General features: G+C 68.9%; 2 protein-coding genes across 2 annotated transcripts; one reads left to right on the top strand and one right to left on the bottom strand.

Moving 5' to 3' along the window:
* Positions 1 to 331: 331 nt before the first annotated feature.
* On the bottom strand, positions 332 to 2,828 carry NEUROD2 (neuronal differentiation 2). The gene is made up of 2 exons (XM_064399997.1): positions 2,689 to 2,828; positions 332 to 1,552 (listed from the first exon to the last, which is right to left on the bottom strand). Exon 2 carries the CDS (start codon positions 1,545 to 1,547, stop codon positions 471 to 473), a length of 1,077 nt encoding a protein of 358 aa, XP_064256067.1. The 5' UTR covers positions 1,548 to 1,552; positions 2,689 to 2,828; the 3' UTR covers positions 332 to 470.
* Positions 2,829 to 13,445: 10,617 nt separating this feature from the next.
* PPP1R1B (protein phosphatase 1 regulatory inhibitor subunit 1B) lies at positions 13,446 to 19,510 on the top strand. Its single transcript, XM_064400032.1, has 8 exons — positions 13,446 to 13,677; positions 14,875 to 14,935; positions 15,332 to 15,354; positions 16,114 to 16,186; positions 16,283 to 16,390; positions 17,292 to 17,360; positions 18,236 to 18,382; positions 18,473 to 19,510. The coding sequence occupies exons 1-8, from the start codon at positions 13,597 to 13,599 to the stop codon at positions 18,559 to 18,561; spliced, it is 651 nt and encodes a 216-aa protein (XP_064256102.1). The 5' UTR covers positions 13,446 to 13,596; the 3' UTR covers positions 18,562 to 19,510.
* Positions 19,511 to 19,538: the final 28 nt, after the last annotated feature.

The following is a 19,538-nucleotide window of genomic DNA, read 5'->3' as shown; positions in this document are numbered from 1 at the left end:
CCCCCTGGAAAATAATAATAATAATAATAATAATAATAATAATAATAATAATAATAATAATAATAATAATAATAGTTATTATAATAATAATAGTTATTATAATAATAATAGCTGTAATAGTTATTATAATAATAGTAACGGTAACAGCGGTAATAATAAAATAACTCAATAAATGACATTAAATAATAAAGAAGTGGCAATAAATAATGAAAAATTTTAAAAAACAACGAAACCGACAAGAATAAAAAAATTAAGGAAAAGGGAAAATCCTCCCAAAAAAGCACTTTGTCCCCACGGGGCGCGGGGACCCGCCGCCGGGGCCGGGTCCCCATATTGCACCAAAGCCCACGGCGGAGCCCCGGGGGCCGATCCGCGGGGCCGCCGCGGGTTGGGGGGGCGGGGGGGGATGTGGGGGATTCTCCCCCCCTCCCCGCCACCTCGGCGATGGGGAGGGGGTCTCGGGGAGGGGGTCAGTTGTGGAAGAAGGCGTTGAGCTCCTCGTACATGGGGCCCCGCTCGTGCGGGAGGTGCATGTCGTAGGGGAAGATGTTCTCGGAGTGGACCCCCCCGCGCATCCCCGCCGACCCGAAGACCAGGTTGTGAGCGGCGGGGCGGGAGCCGGGCAGCGCCGAGTAGTGCATAGAGTAGTGGTAGCTTTTCTCGTGGTCGGGGGATGAAGAGTCCTGCTTGAGGGAGAAGTTGCCGTTGATGCAGAGCGGGGGGCTGAGCCCCCCGTCGTACTCCGAGCTGTTGTAGTCGGGGGAGGTGTTGCCGTAGAGGCTCTCGTAGGCGGAGGCGCAGTAGCCGTGTGTCCTCAGCCCGTGCGGCCCGGGGCCGGCGGCGGGCGGGCAGGGCGCCGCGGCCAGCCGCGAGCAAGGGTAGGGGTAGGGGTGCACGGCGAAGGAGGCGGCGTTGGGGCCGTGGAAACGACCCCCCTCCTGGCCCTGCTCCGTCAGGAAGTTGCGGGAGTTGAGCTGGAGGCAGCCGGCCACCAGGTTGGTGGTGGGCTGGGACAGCCCCTTGCACAGAGTCTGCACGTAGGAGACCAGGTCGGGCCGCTTGCCCGAGCGCAGGATCTCGGAGAGAGCCCAGATGTAGTTCTTGGCCAAGCGCAGCGTCTCGATTTTGGAGAGTTTTTGCGTTTTGGAGTAGCAGGGCACCACTTTGCGCAGGTTGTCCAGGGCCGCGTTCAGGTCGTGCATCCGGTTCCTCTCCCGGGCGTTCGCCTTCTGCCGCCGCAGCTTGGACCGCTCCAGCCGCGCCTTCGTCATCTTCCTCTTCTTGGGGCCGCGCTTCTTGGGCCGCTCGCCCTCCGCCTCCTCCAGGCCTTCCTCCTCCTCCTCCTCCTCCTCCTCGTCCCCTCCTAGCTCCCCTTCCTCCTTGCTCTCTCCCAGCGAACCCTCGGGCGGCTCCTCGGGGAGGGCGCAGCCCTTCCCCGCCCGCTCCTCCTTCTCGCTCCGGGCATCCTCCTCGCACTCCTCGGCCCAACCGGGGAATTTCGGGACTTCGGGGACCAGGCTGGGCTCGCTGAAAAGTCGCGTCAACATGGTGGCTGCAGCGGGGGGCAAAGAGCCAGGCGTTACCGGCGGCCCCGCCGCCCGCCCCCCCCTCCCCGCCCCGCTCCCGCCCCGCCGGGACCGGCGAAAACGAATTGGCCGCGGGGCCGCCCGCCGCTGCCCCCCGCCCCCGCCGCCCGACCCCGGGGCCACCGGGGCTCTCTCGGGGTGCGGCGATTCCGCCCCGGCCCGACCCCCGCCGGCCCCACCGCCGGGGTCCCCGCGGCCGCCGCCCGCGCCCCTCTCCCGCTCCTCTGCGCGACCCCCGCGCCCCCCCCCGCTCCCGGCCCGCCCGATGCCCCCTCCCCCGGTGCCCCGAGGGCCGGGCCCGGTGTCGCCGGTCCCTTTTTGACGCCTCCAACTTTTCCCCGCCGCGGGCGCGGAGCGGCCCCGGTCGCGGCTCCGCCGCCGCCTTCCCGGGGCCGGGGGGGATCGAGGCGAGACCGCCGCCCCCCGCCGCATCCCCAGGTCCCCCCCGTACGCCCTCCGGCCCGGGCAGCCGCGCCCGGCTTCCCCTCCCCGCCCCGGGGCTCCCCGCGGCCGCGGGAGCGCGGCCCGTGAAATGCGGCGGCACCAACCGGGGGGCGGCGGGGGGCGGCGGGGGCGGCCGGGGCCCCCCCGGGGGGGGCGCGGGGGCCGCGGGCGGCGGCGCTGCCGGGGGCGCCCCCGGGGCCGGGCGGCGCGGCGGGGCCGGGGAGGGGGGCACCGCCCGGGGCGAGGGCCGGGGGCGCGGCGGGGGAGCGGGGGGGCGGCTCCGCCAGGTCGGGCCCCCCCGGGGCGGCGGCGCGGCGGCTCCGCGCTGATTTCGTTGATGCCGCTCGGCCGCCGCTGCCCGCTCCGTCCCGCCGGGACCGCGGCGCCCCGGGCGCGCCCAGGATTTGGGGAGGGGGGGGCACGGACCGGGGGCGGCGAAACCCCAAGAATCCCCCTTGGGGGGGACTTCGGCGGGGGGAGAAAACCCCATCAGCGGGGCCCGCGGGGAGTGGGAGAAGCGAGGGCCGGGGGAGAACGAAAGATGGGGGGAAAAAAGGGCGAGACGTGGCGGAGAAACAAAATCAACATGGAAGTTGCCTTTTCTCCATTCAAGTTTCCTCCGCTGCCCTCCCAACCCTCCACTTCTTACATAACTCACCTTCGGGCGGACCGCAGGAATTCTTATTTCATTGTTCCCAGCATCTTCTGGGAGCGGGACGCGGCTCCTTGAGGTGCTCCAGCCTCCTGCAGTCCTCTATCCAAAAGGAGGCGAGAGTGGCATCTCTACCCAGCAAAGGGGGTACCAGCTCTGCTGCCAGTGCCATATGGTTGGCACGTCATGCGCGAGAGCTATCACATGAGAGCTAATGATTGACATGCGCTTGCATTCAGGGAGATTTGTCTCTCTGGGGAAGGAGGACTCGCCATCTGTCACTCTGTACTCTAAAAAAAAAAAAAAAAAAAAAAAAAGAGAAAAAAAAAAGGGGGAAAAAAAAAAAAAAACCTCTTCCAAATCTCCAGCTCTGCCTACACGCTGCAAAATGGGACCCGGGCGAGATGCAGGCGATGGCGGGGCCGGGAGGAACAATGGAGCCGAAGGGAAAAGCGGCCATCCTGGCCGGGCCGGGCGCGGCGGGGACACGGGCGGGCGCTGGGGCGAGGGGGGGCGATGCCACGGGGACCCTCGCTGGGAGCTGGCATCTGCGGCTCGCCGCAAAACGCCGCGGCGGCTCGGCCGGCTCCGTCCCCACCCTGAGCCGGCAGCCCCCAGGCGATGGCGAGGGCCCGGCGTGGGCACGGCTGAGGTGCTGGCAGTGCCCAGGTTGGCCGCGCCGGGGCTGGCAGGGGCTGCAGGTGTGGCGTGGGCAGGGCCGGTGGCTGCGGGGCCGCGTGTCCCCGTGTGGGTGGCACGGGGATGTGCTGGCACCCCCACGGCCACGCAGCCGTGCCAATGTTCCTGCAGGCCGTGGCACGGCCTTTGGCACGCCCTGGGCACACACACACCCAGCACTCAGCCCCGTGCACGCTCACACTGGTGCCCACGGGGGCTGAGCCCCCACGGGTGCCAATCCCACGGCGCTGGTGGCCGAGGCCTGGCTGTGCCAGGGTGCAGCCAACGAGGCCTTTGTCTGCCAGGCACCTCCTCAGTGCTGTGCCACCCTCCAGCCTCCAAATCTGTCCCCACCATGGTGACTGTGCACCCAGAAATCGCCGCTGCCCTTTTGGTGGGCACCAGCTGGGCCACAGAACCACGGCGTCCCCAGAAGCCACCTCCCATCACCAGATCCATTGAGGTCGATGCCACGTCCTGGATCTCCTCTGTGCCCACAAACCCGGGGGTCAGGACCTGCCCGGCTTGAGGGCTGGGTGCCACACACCAGCACGTGCCAGCCGCACACGCCGGGCAAGGGTGGCACTGCCGTGACGTGGGCACGATGGCAGTGGTGGCCGTGCCCACACGCAGACAAAGGGCTGGCCCTGCCTGGCCACCGGGGCTTTGCCAGGGCCATCAGCAGTGCCCATTCCCCCGGTGCAGGTGCCTGGCACGTGACAGAGGGGCCAGAGTCCCCCCGGTGCCAGCCCTCTGACTGTCACTCACGGCTGCGGCCGAGCAGATGGCACCTGGGCTGGGGCTGGCCCGCAGGGAGGCAGGGCCACCCCAGCCCTGCCAGTGCCGCCGGTGCCATGCTGGGCAGCGATTCCGTCGTGGCACAAGGCATCCCTTTCCCGTGGCACCGTTCAGCTCCCGGTGCTGACCTGCCGGGGTCACGGTGCACCAGGAGCCCACCCGCAGCTAGTGGCACATCAGAGCTCTGGGTGTGTCCCCACTGCCCTGCCATGGGTCCCCAGCCCTTGGAGGGTGGCACGGCCCAGGTGCCAGGCAGTGGAGCCACGGGTGTGGTGGGCAGGGTGGGTGGTTGCAGGGCCACGTGTCCCTGTGTGGGTGGCACATGGACACACCGGCGCCCCCACGGCCACACAGCCATGCCAACGTCCCTCCACCCCATGGCACTGCCCCACACGGCCTTTGCCACCCTCTGCCCGGTTCCTGGCATCAGAATTACACCCCATGGGGGACAAATGTGGGCTCTGATTCTGCCTGGGGACGAGGAGATGCCACCGTGTGAGCGGCCGAGCTGGCCCATGTGGGGATAGGGGTGGGCACAGGGATGAGGCACGATCCCCCGGCCCAGTGTGCCCATTACAGCCTAATTAGCAGCCGGTGAGGGCGAGGGTGGGCTCATCAGCATGCGCAGTGCTTGGAGGGAGAAGAAAGTGGAGACATGAAACAGGGAGACGAGATGAAAGGGGAGCGGGGAGATGAAAACCCAAAGCTCTGCCTCGGCGGGTGCAGCGGGCAGTGCCAGGGCTCTGGGCGGGACACTGCCCACGGAGAGGGCAGGAGTGGCATCCCAGAGCTGTCCCGGGGCAGGGCAGGGCAGGGCAGGGCAGGGCCAGCCCCCTCCTGTTCCCTGGGTGAATTTGGGAAGGGGATGGGCAGGGGTCTGGCGCCGCAGCACGAGCAGGATCCACGCCAGGGGAGCCGGGGCTGTGCCGTGCCCGGGGCCAGCTGAGGCTGAGGTGAGCCCTGGCACAGCCTGGGGAGCAGGGTGGCAGCGGGGTGCTGCTTTTTGGGGTGTGGAAGCTGGGGGAGATGGCCCAGTAACTCCAAGGCTCACCCCACTGGTTGTCCCCGTGTCCAGCGCTGCCACCTCTGGTCCCTGGCCACGCTGGGTATGTCTCTGGTGGCCTCGGTGCCAGGCAGGCTCACACGAAGCTCTTTCCTCCCCCAGATTCCATCCTCCACATCCCTTCCCTCCCTCCAGCAGGAAGCGCTGGGTGCCGGGGGGACACCAGGGACACGCGCCACGGGGAGGGGACACTGTGGGGACACTGGCAGGGCCGGGTGGTGCCGGGACACGGCTGGAAGCCAGCTGGGCCCGCGGCCGCTCCGGGGGCCCCGCGCGGGGCGAGCTCACCGGGGCTCAGCCGGTGCCACAGCCAGGCCACGCTGTCCCCCCACGGCGTGGCACCGGGGGGTCATCCCAGCTGGCCCCTGTCACCCGTGGGGTCCCTGCTGGCCCTCGGCGATGGATCCGGCTCCGGCATCTCCCCGCGAGCGGTGGCGGGGGGGAGGCGGGGGCCGCTGCCAGATGGAGCCGGCTCTGCGCTGCAATATTTCTGGGAGGTGAAGGCTGGGGAGAGATGGATGCGCTAACGCGCGGCGGAGCCACCGCCGGGAATGTCGCTGAGGGGAGGAGAGCGGCGGCAGCAGGAGCTGAGCCCGTCCCCGTCCCCGTCCCCGTCCCCGTCCTTGTCCCCGCTGGGGTCCCTGGAGCAGCTCCACCCTCGGAGCCATCCCTGGGCATCTTCCAGGCAGAGGGTGAGCAGGGTGCGGGTGGGCAGCTCTGGGGGATGGGGAGGGGTGGGTGGTGCCCTGCCCGTCCCCGTGTCCCTAAATGTCCCCGCAGTGGTGGCTGGGCAGGGCCGTGGCTGGGGAGCTCGGGAGGAGGAAGGTGATGGAGGAAGGAGGAGAGGGAGGAGAGGGGGGCTCTGGCTGGGCCGGCATCAGAGGGGTTAAAGGAGCTCCCTGATCCTCTCCAGGGGAGGATTGGGGGGTGCTGTGCCAGCCCTGGGGCTGCTTCACCCGCTGGGTCCTGGGCATCCCAATTCCTGCTTACATCCCCCTCCTGTGTCCCCTGAATGCCCCCCCAGGCTGTGTCCCCAGCCTGTCCCCCACAGTCACACACAGACCAGGGGCCTGACAAGTGCTTTTTAAGCCACGCTTTGTTAATTAGGAAAATGGCACCTGGGAATTGCCCAGTGGGAAACGGCTCCACGTGGGGCTGGGGACAGATGATCACGGGGTGGGGACATGGACTTGTCCCCCGTGCCCCACGCTGCTTTGTCACCGGGTGTGTTCGCCCCCGCTGGGCTCAGATGTCCTTTGGGGACACTGGGGACAGGGCTGGGGGGAGCTGCCACCAGCAGAGCTGGCTGCTGCTGAGGCAACAAGGCCACCCTGATGATGTCACTAAAGCCTGTGACATCACAGCTGGCCTGTGACGTCACCAGGCTTCAGGAGTGGCCATGGCAGCCTCTCCATGGCCACAGGCAGTGCCACCCATGTGGGCACAGCTGAGTGGGTTCTGGGGGCTGCCAGGGCCCGGTGCTGGGGGGATGTGGCACACGGGGGTGCAGGGGGCTGCCTGCAGCCACAGCCCCCTCCACCACCCCCCGTTTCACTCGCCTGCCCCCCAAAACCAGGCACGGGCGGCTGGTGGCCCTCCTGGAGGTGCACTGAGCGCGTCAGGCCTCGGCCACACGGGTGAAGGGACACCTGGGTGGCACCAGGGACAAAGGCCAAGGGTGGGCTGGGAGCTGTGGGTGCCAAGCCCCATCCTGGGGGTCTCAGTCACATCCCTCAGGAGCGGGTCCAGCCCGGTGCTGCTGTCCCACAGCGTGGGGCACCCTGGGGTGCTCCCCCATCCCCGGGTACCCCAATCCCTGGGGACACCGGGCACCCCCATCCCCCCTCCCGGGTGCTTTTGGGGACCCCCCACTCGGAGGAGCAGCACCCCCACCCCGACCCCGAGGTGGGGGGGCCTGGCAGGGAGTGGATTTGGGGAGATGGGGAGGGTCTCCATGGCGACAGAGCGCGATGACGACAGTCGCCATGGCGAGGCTGCGTGGCCCGGCCCGTTGCCATGGCGATGCGCCTGGCACAGCCAGTCGCCATGGAGATGGCCGAGGGATGGGCACCGGGGCTGGGATGGCATGGGATGGGGGGGAAAGGGGGCGTCCCGAGGGCTGAGCCCCCCGGCCCTGCGTGCCAGGCCTCGCCCGCCCGGTGCCGCCGCGTGCCCGGCGCCGCCGCCGCCGCCCGGGATCGTTTTCACGAGGCTTTTCCACTCCAGTTCACACTCCCATCTGACAGGCCCAACTTCTCATTTTCAGAGTAATCACTCCACTGCACTAATTGCACATGCAAATATGCAAATTCGTATTAATTAATTACTATACTAATTAGTTCTGTGGTATTTGCGAGTAATAAATCATTCGGAGGGAGCGGGAAGCTGGAGACCTGGCCCATTTACACTTCGCATAAAAATTTAATAGGCGCTCCGGCTGATCCGGGACAGCCGTGCCACCGTGCTTAAAGGCACAGAGCTGGCCTGGCACGGCGTGGGGGGCACAGCCCCCCCGGCCCCGCCACAGCGAGGGCGTCAGGGCGTGCAGAGTGGGCAGGGAAAAGGGAAATTGGGGAAAAGCAGTGGGGAGGAGGAGCGGGGGTGATGGATGTGGAGGGGTTGGATTTCTGGTGGGGAAACTGAGGCACGGAGGGTAGGGTGGGGGTATCCTGCTGCTGCACCTCAGCATGTGGGGGGGTCTTCTCTCACTCCTCCTGGCACCCAAGGATGGGGGTACCAGGGGTCACCGTGGTCGGCAGCTGGGCTGGCTGTCACCGGCCACTGCTGCTGCACTGACACGGTGACCACGCCAGGATGGTGACCACACCAGTATGGCCACCAGACTGGCACCGTGACCACACTGGCACGGTGACCACCCTGGCACCATGATCAGGCCAGTATCCTGACTATGGCCACACTGGCACAGTGACCACCCTGGCACCACATGCCAGCATGGTGACCACACTGCCACACTGACCCCATTGGCACAGTGACCCCACTGACACCATGATCATGCCAGGACCATGACTATGATCCCACTGGCACAGTGACCACAGTGGCACAGTGACCCCACTGACACCACGATCATGCCACTATCATGACTGTGACCCCACTGTCACTGTCACCACCCTGGCACCATGATCAGGCCAGCACCACGACTATGACCCCACTGGCACAGTGGCCACTTTCCAGTACGGTGACCACGCTGCCACACTGACCCCACTGGCACTCTCACCACCCTGGCACCACGATCATGCCACTATCATGACTGTGACCCCACTGGCACAGTGACCACATGCCAGCACAGTGACCACACTGCCCACACTGGCACCGTGACCGCTCTGGCACTGCCACCCCCCCAGCACTGTGCCCGTGCTGCCAGGGTGACCACGCTGGCACCAGTGCCAGGCTGGCACCGTCGCCAGGCTCGCGCCAGCCCGGCGCAGCCGCTCCCCGCTGCCACCTTGGGGGATTTTGCGAGCCTTTAATTGTCGTAAGCACAGATTAATTAAGCAGCGATAAACACAAACCCATGCATTATTGATGAATAAGGGTGAGTTCAGGTTGGTGTAATTAAATATAAACCTCAAGCTGCCCATTGTTAACGGACAAATTACATTACTATTGCGACACGTGTCGGGGCGGGGGGCTCGCGGCCTCGCACCTCCACCCACAGCCCCCCCAGAGGGGTGGGGGGCAGCAGTGGGGACCCCCCAATGCCAGGGCCGGGCCCTGTTCCGTCCTGGATGGGTGTGCAGGGGGGATGTGACACGGATCTGTGGGGACAGCAGAGGTGGGGTGTCCCCACACGGGTGGTGTGGGGACTGTGGGTGGCACACACATGAGCACACGTATGAACACGCCTGGCACACACGTGCAGATGTGCACAGCCCTGGCACACACACGAGCACGCACGTGCCCATCCCTGGCACACACACATCCACAGACTCCTCCTTCCTCCTCCCCTCCCCAAACGCCCCCCTGGCAGCAGGGAACCCCCCCCTCACCGTGTGCCCCCCCTGCACCACCAGAGCCCCCCCGTGGGCACCGCGCTGTCCCCTGTGTCCCCCTGGGATCCCCCCGTGTCCCCTCCCCGCCCGCGCTCCTTAAATCCCGAGGGACACCCCCACACCCCCCCGGGGACAAGTGACAATGACCCCGGGGGGCTGCGGGAGAGTGGCGAGCCCGGCTGTGCCCCCCTGGCCCCCCTTGCCCGGCGCGGGGTGGGGGTGCCAGCTGGAAGCTATTTATTAACCAGTCATGGTTAAATTGGTTTATAAATTAACAGATGTTTTAACTTTATTCTTTCTTCTGGGAATGGAGGCAGCAAACTGGTCTGTGCTGGCGGCCGGGACCCCCCCGGGGGGGTCAGCCGTGGGCTGGGGGGGAGCAGGGCTGGCAGCCCCCCCTGCAGCCCACCCTGGCAGGGCTCCCTGGGGGCACCAGGATGAGTTTTGGGGATCCCTTGGGGTCCCACCTCCGCAGGGAAAGGGGGTGGGTGGGGTTCGGGCTGGAGAGGTGCTACAGGTGGGTAAACTGAGGCACGTGATGTCCCCCAGGCTGAGGAGACCCCCGGGCTGCCCCTTACCTGGAACCCCCCAGATTTGTCCCCCCTTTATCCTCCCCGGGTTCCCCCACAAATTTCCCCCCTCCAGGTTTTACCCGTTCAGCCCCTCCTGGCACCGTGCACGACCCCCCCAAACCAGCACAGCCCCTTCTTGGGCGGGTGCCCACCCGGAGGTGCTGCCCCAGGACCCCCCAGTGCCCCCAGCCCCCGGTCCCACCCCTGGTGTGGCGGTGAGGCTCGGCACGGCCCGGTGCCCGGTGCCCGGTGGCTGCCAACCAGGACGGCTCCAGCTCCGGCCATCCTGTGCCAAAGCCCTTGAGCCGCTGCCCGGCCCACGCGGCCGTGCCAGCCCCGGGTGGCCGTGCCAGCCTGGCCGTGCCAGCGTCGGCGGTGACATCTGCCACCGCGTGGGCACGCGGGGCCGGGGAGGGCACGGCTGGCACCAGGACCGGGCACGGCCCGGGGGGATGCAGCCCCCTGCCCGCCCCGTGGCGGGGCTCAGGGGTGCGGCTCCTCCTCGATGAGCTGGGGACAGGGCCACCCCTGTCCTGCCAGGTGTGGGGACACAGCGTCCCATCCCGCCGGGAATCTGGGACACGGCCCCTCCTCGTGCCAGCGCTGGAGCCCCCCACTCTTTGGGGACAGGGGGTTGCAGCCCACCCCACATCACGCTGGGATGGAGCCCCCCGATGGCGGTGGGTTACAGGGGTGCAGCCCCCGCGTCCTGCCTCAGTTTCCCCATCGCACCCCCCCAGTGTCCCTGAGCAGGGCAGGGGGTGCCCCTTCCCCAGCCCCCCATTTAGGGAAGGTCCCTCCCACGCCCCTTTCCCCCCTCCAGCCCCCCAAGGTGGTCGCTTGGGGGGGTTCCCAGCAGTGAAGGGGTTAAGCCCCCTGCGCCCCCCTCCCCTCCCGCCGCCCCCTCGGGCTCCCACGCGCGCTCCGCTCCCACGCGTGTTCCCACTCCCGGCACCCAGGGGAGCTCCGGCCCCCACCCGCCGCCCCCGCTGCAGCTCCTGGGGGGCGGCAGCACCCCCGGGGGGGTCTTGGGGTGCTGGGGGGGGGCTCGGGGGGCTCAGCCCCCCCTCGGGGGCTCCCCCCGGGAGCGGGGGGAGGGACACCCCGCAGCGCCGAGCGGGGGGCACGGAGGGGGACAGCGGGGTGAAGGGCTCTGAGGGGGGGTCCCGGCACCCCCGAGGCGACCCCCGCCCACCCTGTGGCCACGCCCCCTCCGTGCGCAGGCCCCGCCCCCCCGGCACTCACCCTTGGACCGTGCGATCGTCCCCGCGAGGCGCTGTCCCCGCAAGGCCCCGTCCCTACGGTGTCGTGGCCCAGTAAGGTCCTGTCCCCGTGGCGCCCTGTCCCTGATGTACCCCGCCACGCTGTCCCCACCGTGCTCCATCCTCGGGACACCTCGTCCTCACGGGACACTGTCCCCACCACGCTCCATCCTTGGGACACTTCATCCTCATGGGACACTGTCCCCACCACGCTCCATCCCCAGCACACCCTGTCCCCACCGTGCTCCATCCTCGGGACAATTCATCCTCACGGGACACTGTCCCCACCACGCTCCATCCCCAGCACACCCTGTCCCCACCATGTGCCACCCCTGGGGCTCTCCGTCCCCATGGGACCCCGCTGGGCACGGTGCTCCACCTCCAGCACACCCTGTCCCCACCGTGCTCCATCCTTGGGACACTTCATCCTCGCGGGACCCTGTCCCCAGCACGCTCCATCCCCAGCACACCCTGTCCCCACCACGCTCCATCCCTGCTGCGCCCCCCCAGCACGACGCTGTGTCCCCATCTTGTCCCCACGCCGCTCCGTGCCCCCCACACCCTGTGCCCCGCTGCCGCCGCGCCACGTCCCGTCCCCACGGCTCCGCGGTGGGCTCAGGCTCCTCTCCGGGGGGGCGAGCTCTCCTTCCCTCAACCTGCTGCTATTTTTACTCCCTCCCTGCGGGAGGATTCGCTGCTGCGCGGAGCTGCAGCCCCCGCGGCACCGCGGCACGGGCACGGGCACGGGCACGGCACGGGCACGGGGACGGGCACGGCACGGGGTGCCCACGGCGCTGTCCCGGCGACGAGCGCGGGGCCATGTGTGCCACACGTGTGCCGGGAAGGTGTCCCCGTGTTGCGGGCACGCTGCAGGTGCCACCCGCGGGTGACGGTGCGTGGGCGCGGGCGCGGGCGGCGCGTGCCGATCCCGGGGGGCTGCGGGTGCCGGCGCTGCCGCAGCGCAGGGAGGGGAGGGGGCCCGGCCACCCCCTCACACGGCGGCTTCGTGGGTGGGAGAAGCGGGAACGGCAGCGGGATGGAGCCCGGGAACCTGCTGCCATAACGACTCCGGTCCCGGGATGGGGACGGTGCGCGGAGCCTGGCATGGGGACACCCGCCAGGGGACAGGGTGACAGAGGGACCCTCACCTTGTCCCCAGATTTTGGTCTCCACGAGGACACTGGGCTCTGATTTGTCCCCACCCGGCTGGCCACTGCGCTGTGCCACAGCCACAAGTTTGTCACCCTCAGCCAGGTTTTGTCACCCAGAGCCAGGCTTTGTCACACAGAGCCAAGATTTGTCACGCACATCCAAGATTTATCTCCCAGAGCTGGACTTTGTCACCAAGAGCTGGCCTTTGCCACCCAGAGCCACAATTTGCCACCCGGAGCCACAATTTGTCACCCGGAGCGGGGCTGTGCCGTGTTTTGCCGGGCTTTGCCGCGTGGTGCCGGGCGGGCGGCTGCTCCGTGGCTCGGTGCCACCCGGGTAAATATTTTGCTGGAGCGGTGGCTGCTGGCCCAGGGCCACCCGCAGCCGTTGGAGCACCGGGAGATCCGGGGGACGGAGCCAGCTCCCAGCTCCCCCTTCCTCGTTCCTGCTCGGAGGCGGCTTCCATGACACCGCCCCGGGACATCCCAGGAGGGGACGAGCCACCGCTGCTGCCCACCCCGCTGTCCCCCCCTGTGTGGTGACCCCCTGGTTGTGACCAGGGGTGTCCCCGATGTCCCCCCGCTCCCTGCCGGGAATGTGCAGCTCTGGTGCCGCGCGTGGCCCTGCGGGATGAACCCCCCCTTCCCCTTTGTGCCCCCTTGGGATTTTCTGGGGGGAAGATCTCCAAAAAGTGGGGAAGTGCCCGGGCAGGTGGGCACAGCCGAGGGTGAGGACACAGCCCCCGCAGCCGCGACACCCCGGGGGCTGCAGCTGGGGGTGGGGGACCCCCGGCACACGGGGGGTGGGATGTTTTGGGTGTCCCATGTCCCCACGGATGTCCCCTGTGCGTCTCTTCAGAGTGGTGGCCCTGTCCCGTGTGGCACAGAGTAGCCGGGGGGGTGGAGGGTGAATTTTGCCGCTGCCCACACGGGGGTGGGAGCGGCTGTCCCTCTGTCCCCTGTCCCCCCACCTCTGGGGACACTCAGGCATGAGGGACGGGGACACACACGGAGCCAGCCGTCCCTGTCCCAGAGCAACCGGCCACTGCAGGCGCGGTCCCCCGCGGCAAGGAAGGGGTTAAGGACCCCCCACAGGTTGGCTGAACCCCCTGGGGGGCTCCCCAAGGACTCATTACCGCGGCCTCAGCCCCCCTGCCCGGGGAGGGGGGGATGAATAATTCAGCTCCTGGTAGGAAGACGTGTCCTCCCTCCCTCTCCTTCCTCCTCCTCCTCCTCCTCCTCACCGGCTCTGCCTTCCCCACCTCCCGCCACTCTCATTCCTCGCCGTACCGAGCCCCGGCTGCCACGGAACTCCGCTCGGTAGCGGTGCCAGGGACCCCCCCTCCCCACCCCGGGCTGCGGTGACTCCCGGCCGAGGCCATGGACCCCAAGGAGCGCAAGAAGATCCAGTTCTCCGTGCCGGCCCCCCCCAGCAACCTGGACCCCCGCGCCGTGGAGATGGTGAGGGGACAGGGGACAGGGGACAGGGGACAGGGGACAGCCCGGGGGTCCCTCCTCTGCCCGGGCAGAGCGCTGCCCGTGACCTCGGGGCAAGGAGGGACCCCCGGAGTGAGCGCGTGGGACGGGAGGGGGACACGAGAGGGGGACACGGGAGGGGGACACGGGAGGGGGACACGGGAGGGGGACACGAGAGGGGGACACGAGAGGGGGACACGGGAGAGGGACACGAGAGGGGGACACGGGAGGGGGACACGGGAGAGGGACACGGGAGAGGGACACGAGAGGGGGACACGAGAGGGGGACACGGGAAGGGGACACGGGAGAGGGACACGGGAGGGGGACACGGGAGAGCCCCGGGGTGCTGGAGGGAGGCGGGGAAGGACGGGGACAGAGTGGGACAGGAGGGAGGGGATGGGACAAGGGGGATCGGAGGGGACGGGAGGGACGGGAGGGGACCGGGAGAGCAGGACAAGGGGGATCGGAGGGGACAAGGCAGGGGATGGAAGGGACAGAGGGGACGGCGGGGCGATGCTTTGGGACAGATGGGATGGGACAAGGGGAGGTGGGAGGGGACAGAGGGAGGGAGGGGATGGATTCAGGGGAGATCGGAAGGGACAGAGGGGACAAGGGGGAGAGGATGGGACCGGCAGAGCAGGACAGGGGGGACCGGAGTGGGCAGGACGTGGCACGGGAGGGACAGACCGGACGGGACCGCGGCGGGGACACAGAAAGGGACGGGGACAGGACGAGAGAGCTCCGAGGTCCCCGTGGGAGCTGCGGTCCCGCACATGGGGAGTTGTGCCAGGGGGACAGGGACAGGGACAGGGACAGGGACAGGGACAGGGACAGGGATGGCACAGGACAGCAGGGAAGGGATGAGACAGAGAGGATGAGGACAGGGATGGGATGAAGGGGACAGGACACGCTGGGAGTCGCTGCAGCCACCCCCGCCGGTTGTCCCTGCTCCGAGGGGACATCCCCACCCCACGCCGGACGCGGAGCCCCTCCGGAGGAGCTGGCCTGGGGCTCTCATGGGGCTGGGAGGCACTGGGGACACCCCGGGGACCCCCGTGCCGGGAGGGTTGGTGGCCCTGCACCCACACGCTCACACACGTGCAGACACGTGTCCCTGGGGCGCAGGGCAGGGGACAGGGGACCCGGGGCGTCCCCAGCCGGTGACACCCCGCTGTGCCCCAGATCCGCCGGCGGAGGCCCACGCCGGCCATGCTCTTCCAGCTCTCCGAACACTCCTCGCCAGGTGAGCGGGGCCGGGAGGGGACACCGGGCAGGGGACAGCCCGTCCGGGGACCGGAGGCGGTGGCAGGGAGGGGACATTGTGTCTGTCATGGTGGCAGGGATGGGACATTGTGTCTGTCATGGTGGCAGGGATGGGACAAGGTGGCAGGGAGGGAACATTGTGTCTGTCAGTGTGTCTGGGACGGGACACGGTGGCAGGGAGGGGACGCGGTGGGCAGTGGGATGTGTCACCTGTGGAACGGGATGTCTGGAGAAGGTGGCAGGGAGGGGACGGGGTGTCACTTAAGGAGAGGGTGGCGGGTCCCTGGCGGGCAGGGTAACCCCTGGACGGGGGTCCGAGGGTGGCACGGGTGCCCGTGTCCCTCTCACCCTTCTCTCCCCGGCGCCGCGGACACAGAGGACGAGAACCTGCCCTACCAGGTGAGTGGGCGCGGGGACCCCCGGCACAGCCCCCTCCCCGTCCCGTGTCCCCGGGGGTTTATCGGCGCCCGGAGCTTATCGGCTCCTTCCCGGCACGGGCACACGGCGCCAGCGCCGGGACGGGGACGCGGGATGGGGACATGGAGCCGAGCCAGGCTCTGGAGTTTGTGCAACCAGCGCGTGACCGCCGCGGGGTCACCCCCACGGTGTCCCCAGCACGGTGTCCCCGGTGCCACATCCCCACGGAGTGCCAAACGCGAGGTCTCCATAGCGGGGTCACCATCGGGGGCAGCCCAAAAACAGGTCCCCAAGGCGGGGTCCCCCATGCTATGTCCTCATGGCAGTGTCCCCATCGTGGGGACCCTAATGGCACATCCTCATGGCAGTGTCCCCATAATGGGGACCCTAATGCCACACCTTCATGGCAGTGTCCCCATTGTGGGCACCCCAGTGCCACGTGCTCATGGCAGTGTCCCCATCATGGGGGTCCCCAGCACAGGGTCCCCACGGAGGGGTCCTCAGGGTGGTGTCCCCAATACCCCACCCCCAGTGCAGGGTCCCCACGGTGTCCCCAACCCCGTATCCCCACCCCACACCCCCCTAGCAGTGTCCTCACTGCTGGGGAGAGGTGGGCGCCAGCCCCATCGTGAGACCCCCACCGCAGCCCCCCCCTCCCCGGGGGGCTCCCCGCTCTCCGGGGGCCGCGGTGACCCCCAGGGGACACCAGGCCCCCCCATGGCGACGCCGCTCCCCCCGCAGCGCTCGGGCGAGGGCTGCCTGCTCAAACCAAAGAGGACCAACCCGTGTGCCTACACCCCGCCCTCGCTCAAAGGTACGGCCCGGGGACAGCGCGGGGGCTGCGGGGACACCCCGGTGACACCCTGGTGACACCCCGGTGACACCCCGGTGACACCGCTGTCCCCCCCAGCCGTGCAGCGCATCGTGCAGTCCCACCTGGAGAGCGGCATGGGCGGCGGTGACAGCTCCGACGGGGAGCCCGACGACGGCTGCGACCCCGACAGCGCCCTGGAGGCTGGTGAGGGGACACGGGGACATCCGTGGATGTCACAGCCTGGGGGACACAGGGGATGCGGGGAGGGGGATTCTGGAGCAGGAGGGGTGTGGCGGTGGAGCTGCTGGAATCTGCGGGGTGGGGACATGGCCCTGCCCGGGGGACAAGGAGAGGTGGGGACACGGGGTGACAGACACAGGGGCTGGGGACACGGGGGGACAGATACAGGGGCTGGGGACACAGGGTGACAGACACAGGGGCTGGGGCCACGGGGGGACAGACACAGGGGCTGGGGACACGGGGGGACAGACACAGAGCCCCGGGGGTGTGGGAACACGGGGACCAGAGCCCAGGGCATATGGGGACAGGATTGCCAGAGTCTGGGGGACACGAGGGGAACCTGGGGGACACGAGGGGAGCCTGGGGGACACGGGGGGATCCTGGGGGACATGAGGGGAGCCTGGGGGACACTGGGACAGCCTGGGGGACACGGGGGGATCCTGGGGGACATGAGGGCAGCCTGGGGACACGGGGGGGAGTCTGGGGACACGAGGGGAGCCTGGGGACACAGGAGAGGATGGAGGACATGAGGGGAGCCTGGGGGACACGAGGGGGAGTCTGGGGGACACGGGGGGATTCCTGGGGGACACGGAGGGATGGGGACGGTGCTCCTGGAGCGGGGACGGGAGCCGCCATCCCCTGAACCCCTGGGGGACAAAGGCGACACGCGGACTGGCTGCTGCCGGTGCTGTCCTCGCCGCCACCGCGTTCCCCCGCCGGGCCGTGTCCCCGTCCCCCGCGGGGCCCGGTGACGCCAGCCGGACCCCCGGCCGCGGCGATGCCCGGCCCCGGCGGAGCCCCGGCGGAGCCCCGGGGCCGAGCGTGCCTCGCCGAGCCCCGGCCTCATCCACCCCCGCCCGGGCAGCCCCGGGGAGCCAGGGCAGAGCCGAGCGCAGCTACTTCCCCGCCGGGCTCAAGGCGCACAAGAGGAAAGGTAACGGGGTGGGGACCGAGAGGAGGGGACACGGGGGGACAGGGGTGGCAGGAGGACGGGGACAGCAAGGGGACAAGGCGGTGGAGAGATGGGGATGGTGGGGGACAAGGAGGAGGGGGTGGCGGGAGGATGGGGACAGCAGGACAGGGGTGGCAGAGGGATGGCGGGAGGACAGACACAGTGGAGGTGATGGCAGGGGGACAGGGGTGGCAGGAGGATGGAGGTGGAAGGAGGGGAGGGGACAGTGAGGGGGACAGGGGGATGGGGACAGCAGGACAGGGGTGGCAGGAGGATGGGGACAGGGATGGCAGGAGGGTGGGGGCAGATGGGGGGACAGGGATGGCAGAGGGATGGCGGGAGGACAGACACAGTGGAGGACAGGGGTGGCAGGAGGATGGGGACAGAGAAGGAATGGCATGCTGGAGGGATGGGGATGGTGGGGGACAAGGATAGGGGGGTGGCAGGAGGATGGGGACAGGGATGGCAGGAGGACAGACACAGTGGAGGACAGGGGTGGCAGGAGGATGAGGACAGAGAAGGAATGGCGTGCTGGAGGGATGGGGATGGTGGGGGACAAGGATAGGGGGGTGGCAGGAGGATGGGGACAGGGATGGCAGGAGGATGGGGACAGAGAAGGAATGGCATGCTGGAGGGATGGGGATGGTGGGGGACAAGGAGGAGGGGGTGGCAGGAGGATGGGGACAGGGATGGCAGGAGGACGGAGATGGCAGGGACACAGGGACAGCGAGGGGACGTGGCCGCTCACCCGCCCGGGGATGCCAGGCGGGCACCAGGGCTCGGGGCCGCGTCCCCCCCGTGCCTCAGCTGTGCCACCTCACTCTGCGCGTCCCCGGGGCCGCCGCGCGGTCCCCAAGGCGGGCAGAAGGTGTCCTTCGCCGGCGGCATCGACGAGCGCGAGGAGGACCTGAAGTCCCTCACGGTGTCAGAGATCCCCGAGGACCCCGAGGGCGCGGAGGGTGACGAGGAGGAGCCGGGCCAGGAGCAGGACGGTGGCACCGGGGGTACGTGGGCTGTCACCCCCCTGCCACCCCCGCTGTCCCCGGTGCCACTATGGCGGACAGGGACAGCTGACGCCCCGTTTGTGTCCCCAGAGCGGCGACACGTCGGCTTCGCCGAGGTGCCCTCGCGCCCCATCGGCACCGAGCGCCACTCGCCCACCTTCCCGCTGGGCACCAGTTAGCTGGCACCGGGCACCGGGCACCGGCCCCCCCCCGGCACCCCCCGGCCCCCGCAGCTTCGCCCGTGCCCCCCGGCTGCCCCCCGCCCGCCCGCTGCCTGCGCTTCGCCTGCCGTGCGCCGTGTGCTGCGCCATGCTGGGCCCTGGGCCCCGCGCCGTGCCGTGCTGGGCCGTGCCGGGCCATGCTCGTCCATGCTGGTCCATACTGGTTCATGCTGGGCCGTGCTGGTCCATGCTGGTTCATGCTGGGCCATGCTGGTCCATTCTGGTCCATGCTGGGCCATTCTGGTCCATGCTGGGCCATTCTGGTCCATGCTGGGCCATGCTGGGCCGTGCTGGTCTATGCTGGGCCGCACTGGGCTGTGCTGCGCCATATTGGGCCCTGTGTCCTGTGCTGGTCCATGCTGGTCTATACTGGTGTATACTGGGCCGCGCTGGGCCGTGCCGTGCCACGCTGGGCCCTGTGCCACGCTGGTCCATGCTGGTCTGTACTGGGCCGCACTGGGCCGTGCCGTGCCACGCTGGGCCCCGTGCCACGCTGGGCCCTGTGCCACGCTGGTCCATGCTGGTCTGTACTGGGCCGCACTGGGCCATGCCGTGCCACGCTGGGCCCTGTGCCGCGCTGGTCCATGCTGGTCTGTACTGGGCCGCACTGGGCCATGCCGTGCCACGCTGGGCCCTGTGCCACGCTGGTCCATGCTGGTCTGTACTGGGCCGCACTGGGCCATGCCGTGCCACGCTGGGCCCTGTGCCACTCTGGGCCGCGCCAGGCCGCATCGGGACCCCCGGCCACGGCCGCCCCCTCCCCGCGGGCCTCGTGCCCCCCCGGCTGCCGGCGCAGGGGCCGGGGACGGGACCCCCGGGCGCTGGCGGGGCCCGGGCCCCCCCTGGCTGCTGCCCCCCGGCCCCACGCGAGCAGAGCCCCCCGCCCGCAATAAACGGCTGTACAGAGGCTGCAGAGTGTTTTGGGGGGCTCTGGT

This window comes from Passer domesticus, chromosome 27 (assembly GCF_036417665.1).
Source record: "Passer domesticus isolate bPasDom1 chromosome 27, bPasDom1.hap1, whole genome shotgun sequence".
Classification (NCBI taxonomy): domain Eukaryota; kingdom Metazoa; phylum Chordata; class Aves; order Passeriformes; family Passeridae; genus Passer; species Passer domesticus.
The sequence above is the reverse complement of the archived record's forward strand: the minus strand, read 5'-3'. Positions and strand labels throughout refer to the sequence as shown.

Bases quoted from the DNA above. Each gene is read 5' to 3' on its own strand.
- NEUROD2 (XM_064399997.1), bottom strand. From the start codon at position 1,547: ATGTTGACGCGACTTTTCAGCGAGCCCAGCCTGGTCCCCGAAGTCCCG.
- PPP1R1B (XM_064400032.1), top strand. From the start codon at position 13,597: ATGGACCCCAAGGAGCGCAAGAAGATCCAGTTCTCCGTGCCGGCCCCC. The intron at 14,936-15,331 runs GTGAGCGGGGCC...CCGCGGACACAG, and splicing joins CTCCGAACACTCCTCGCCAG to AGGACGAGAACCTGCCCTAC. The intron at 17,361-18,235 runs GTAACGGGGTGG...GCGGTCCCCAAG, and splicing joins CAAGGCGCACAAGAGGAAAG to GCGGGCAGAAGGTGTCCTTC.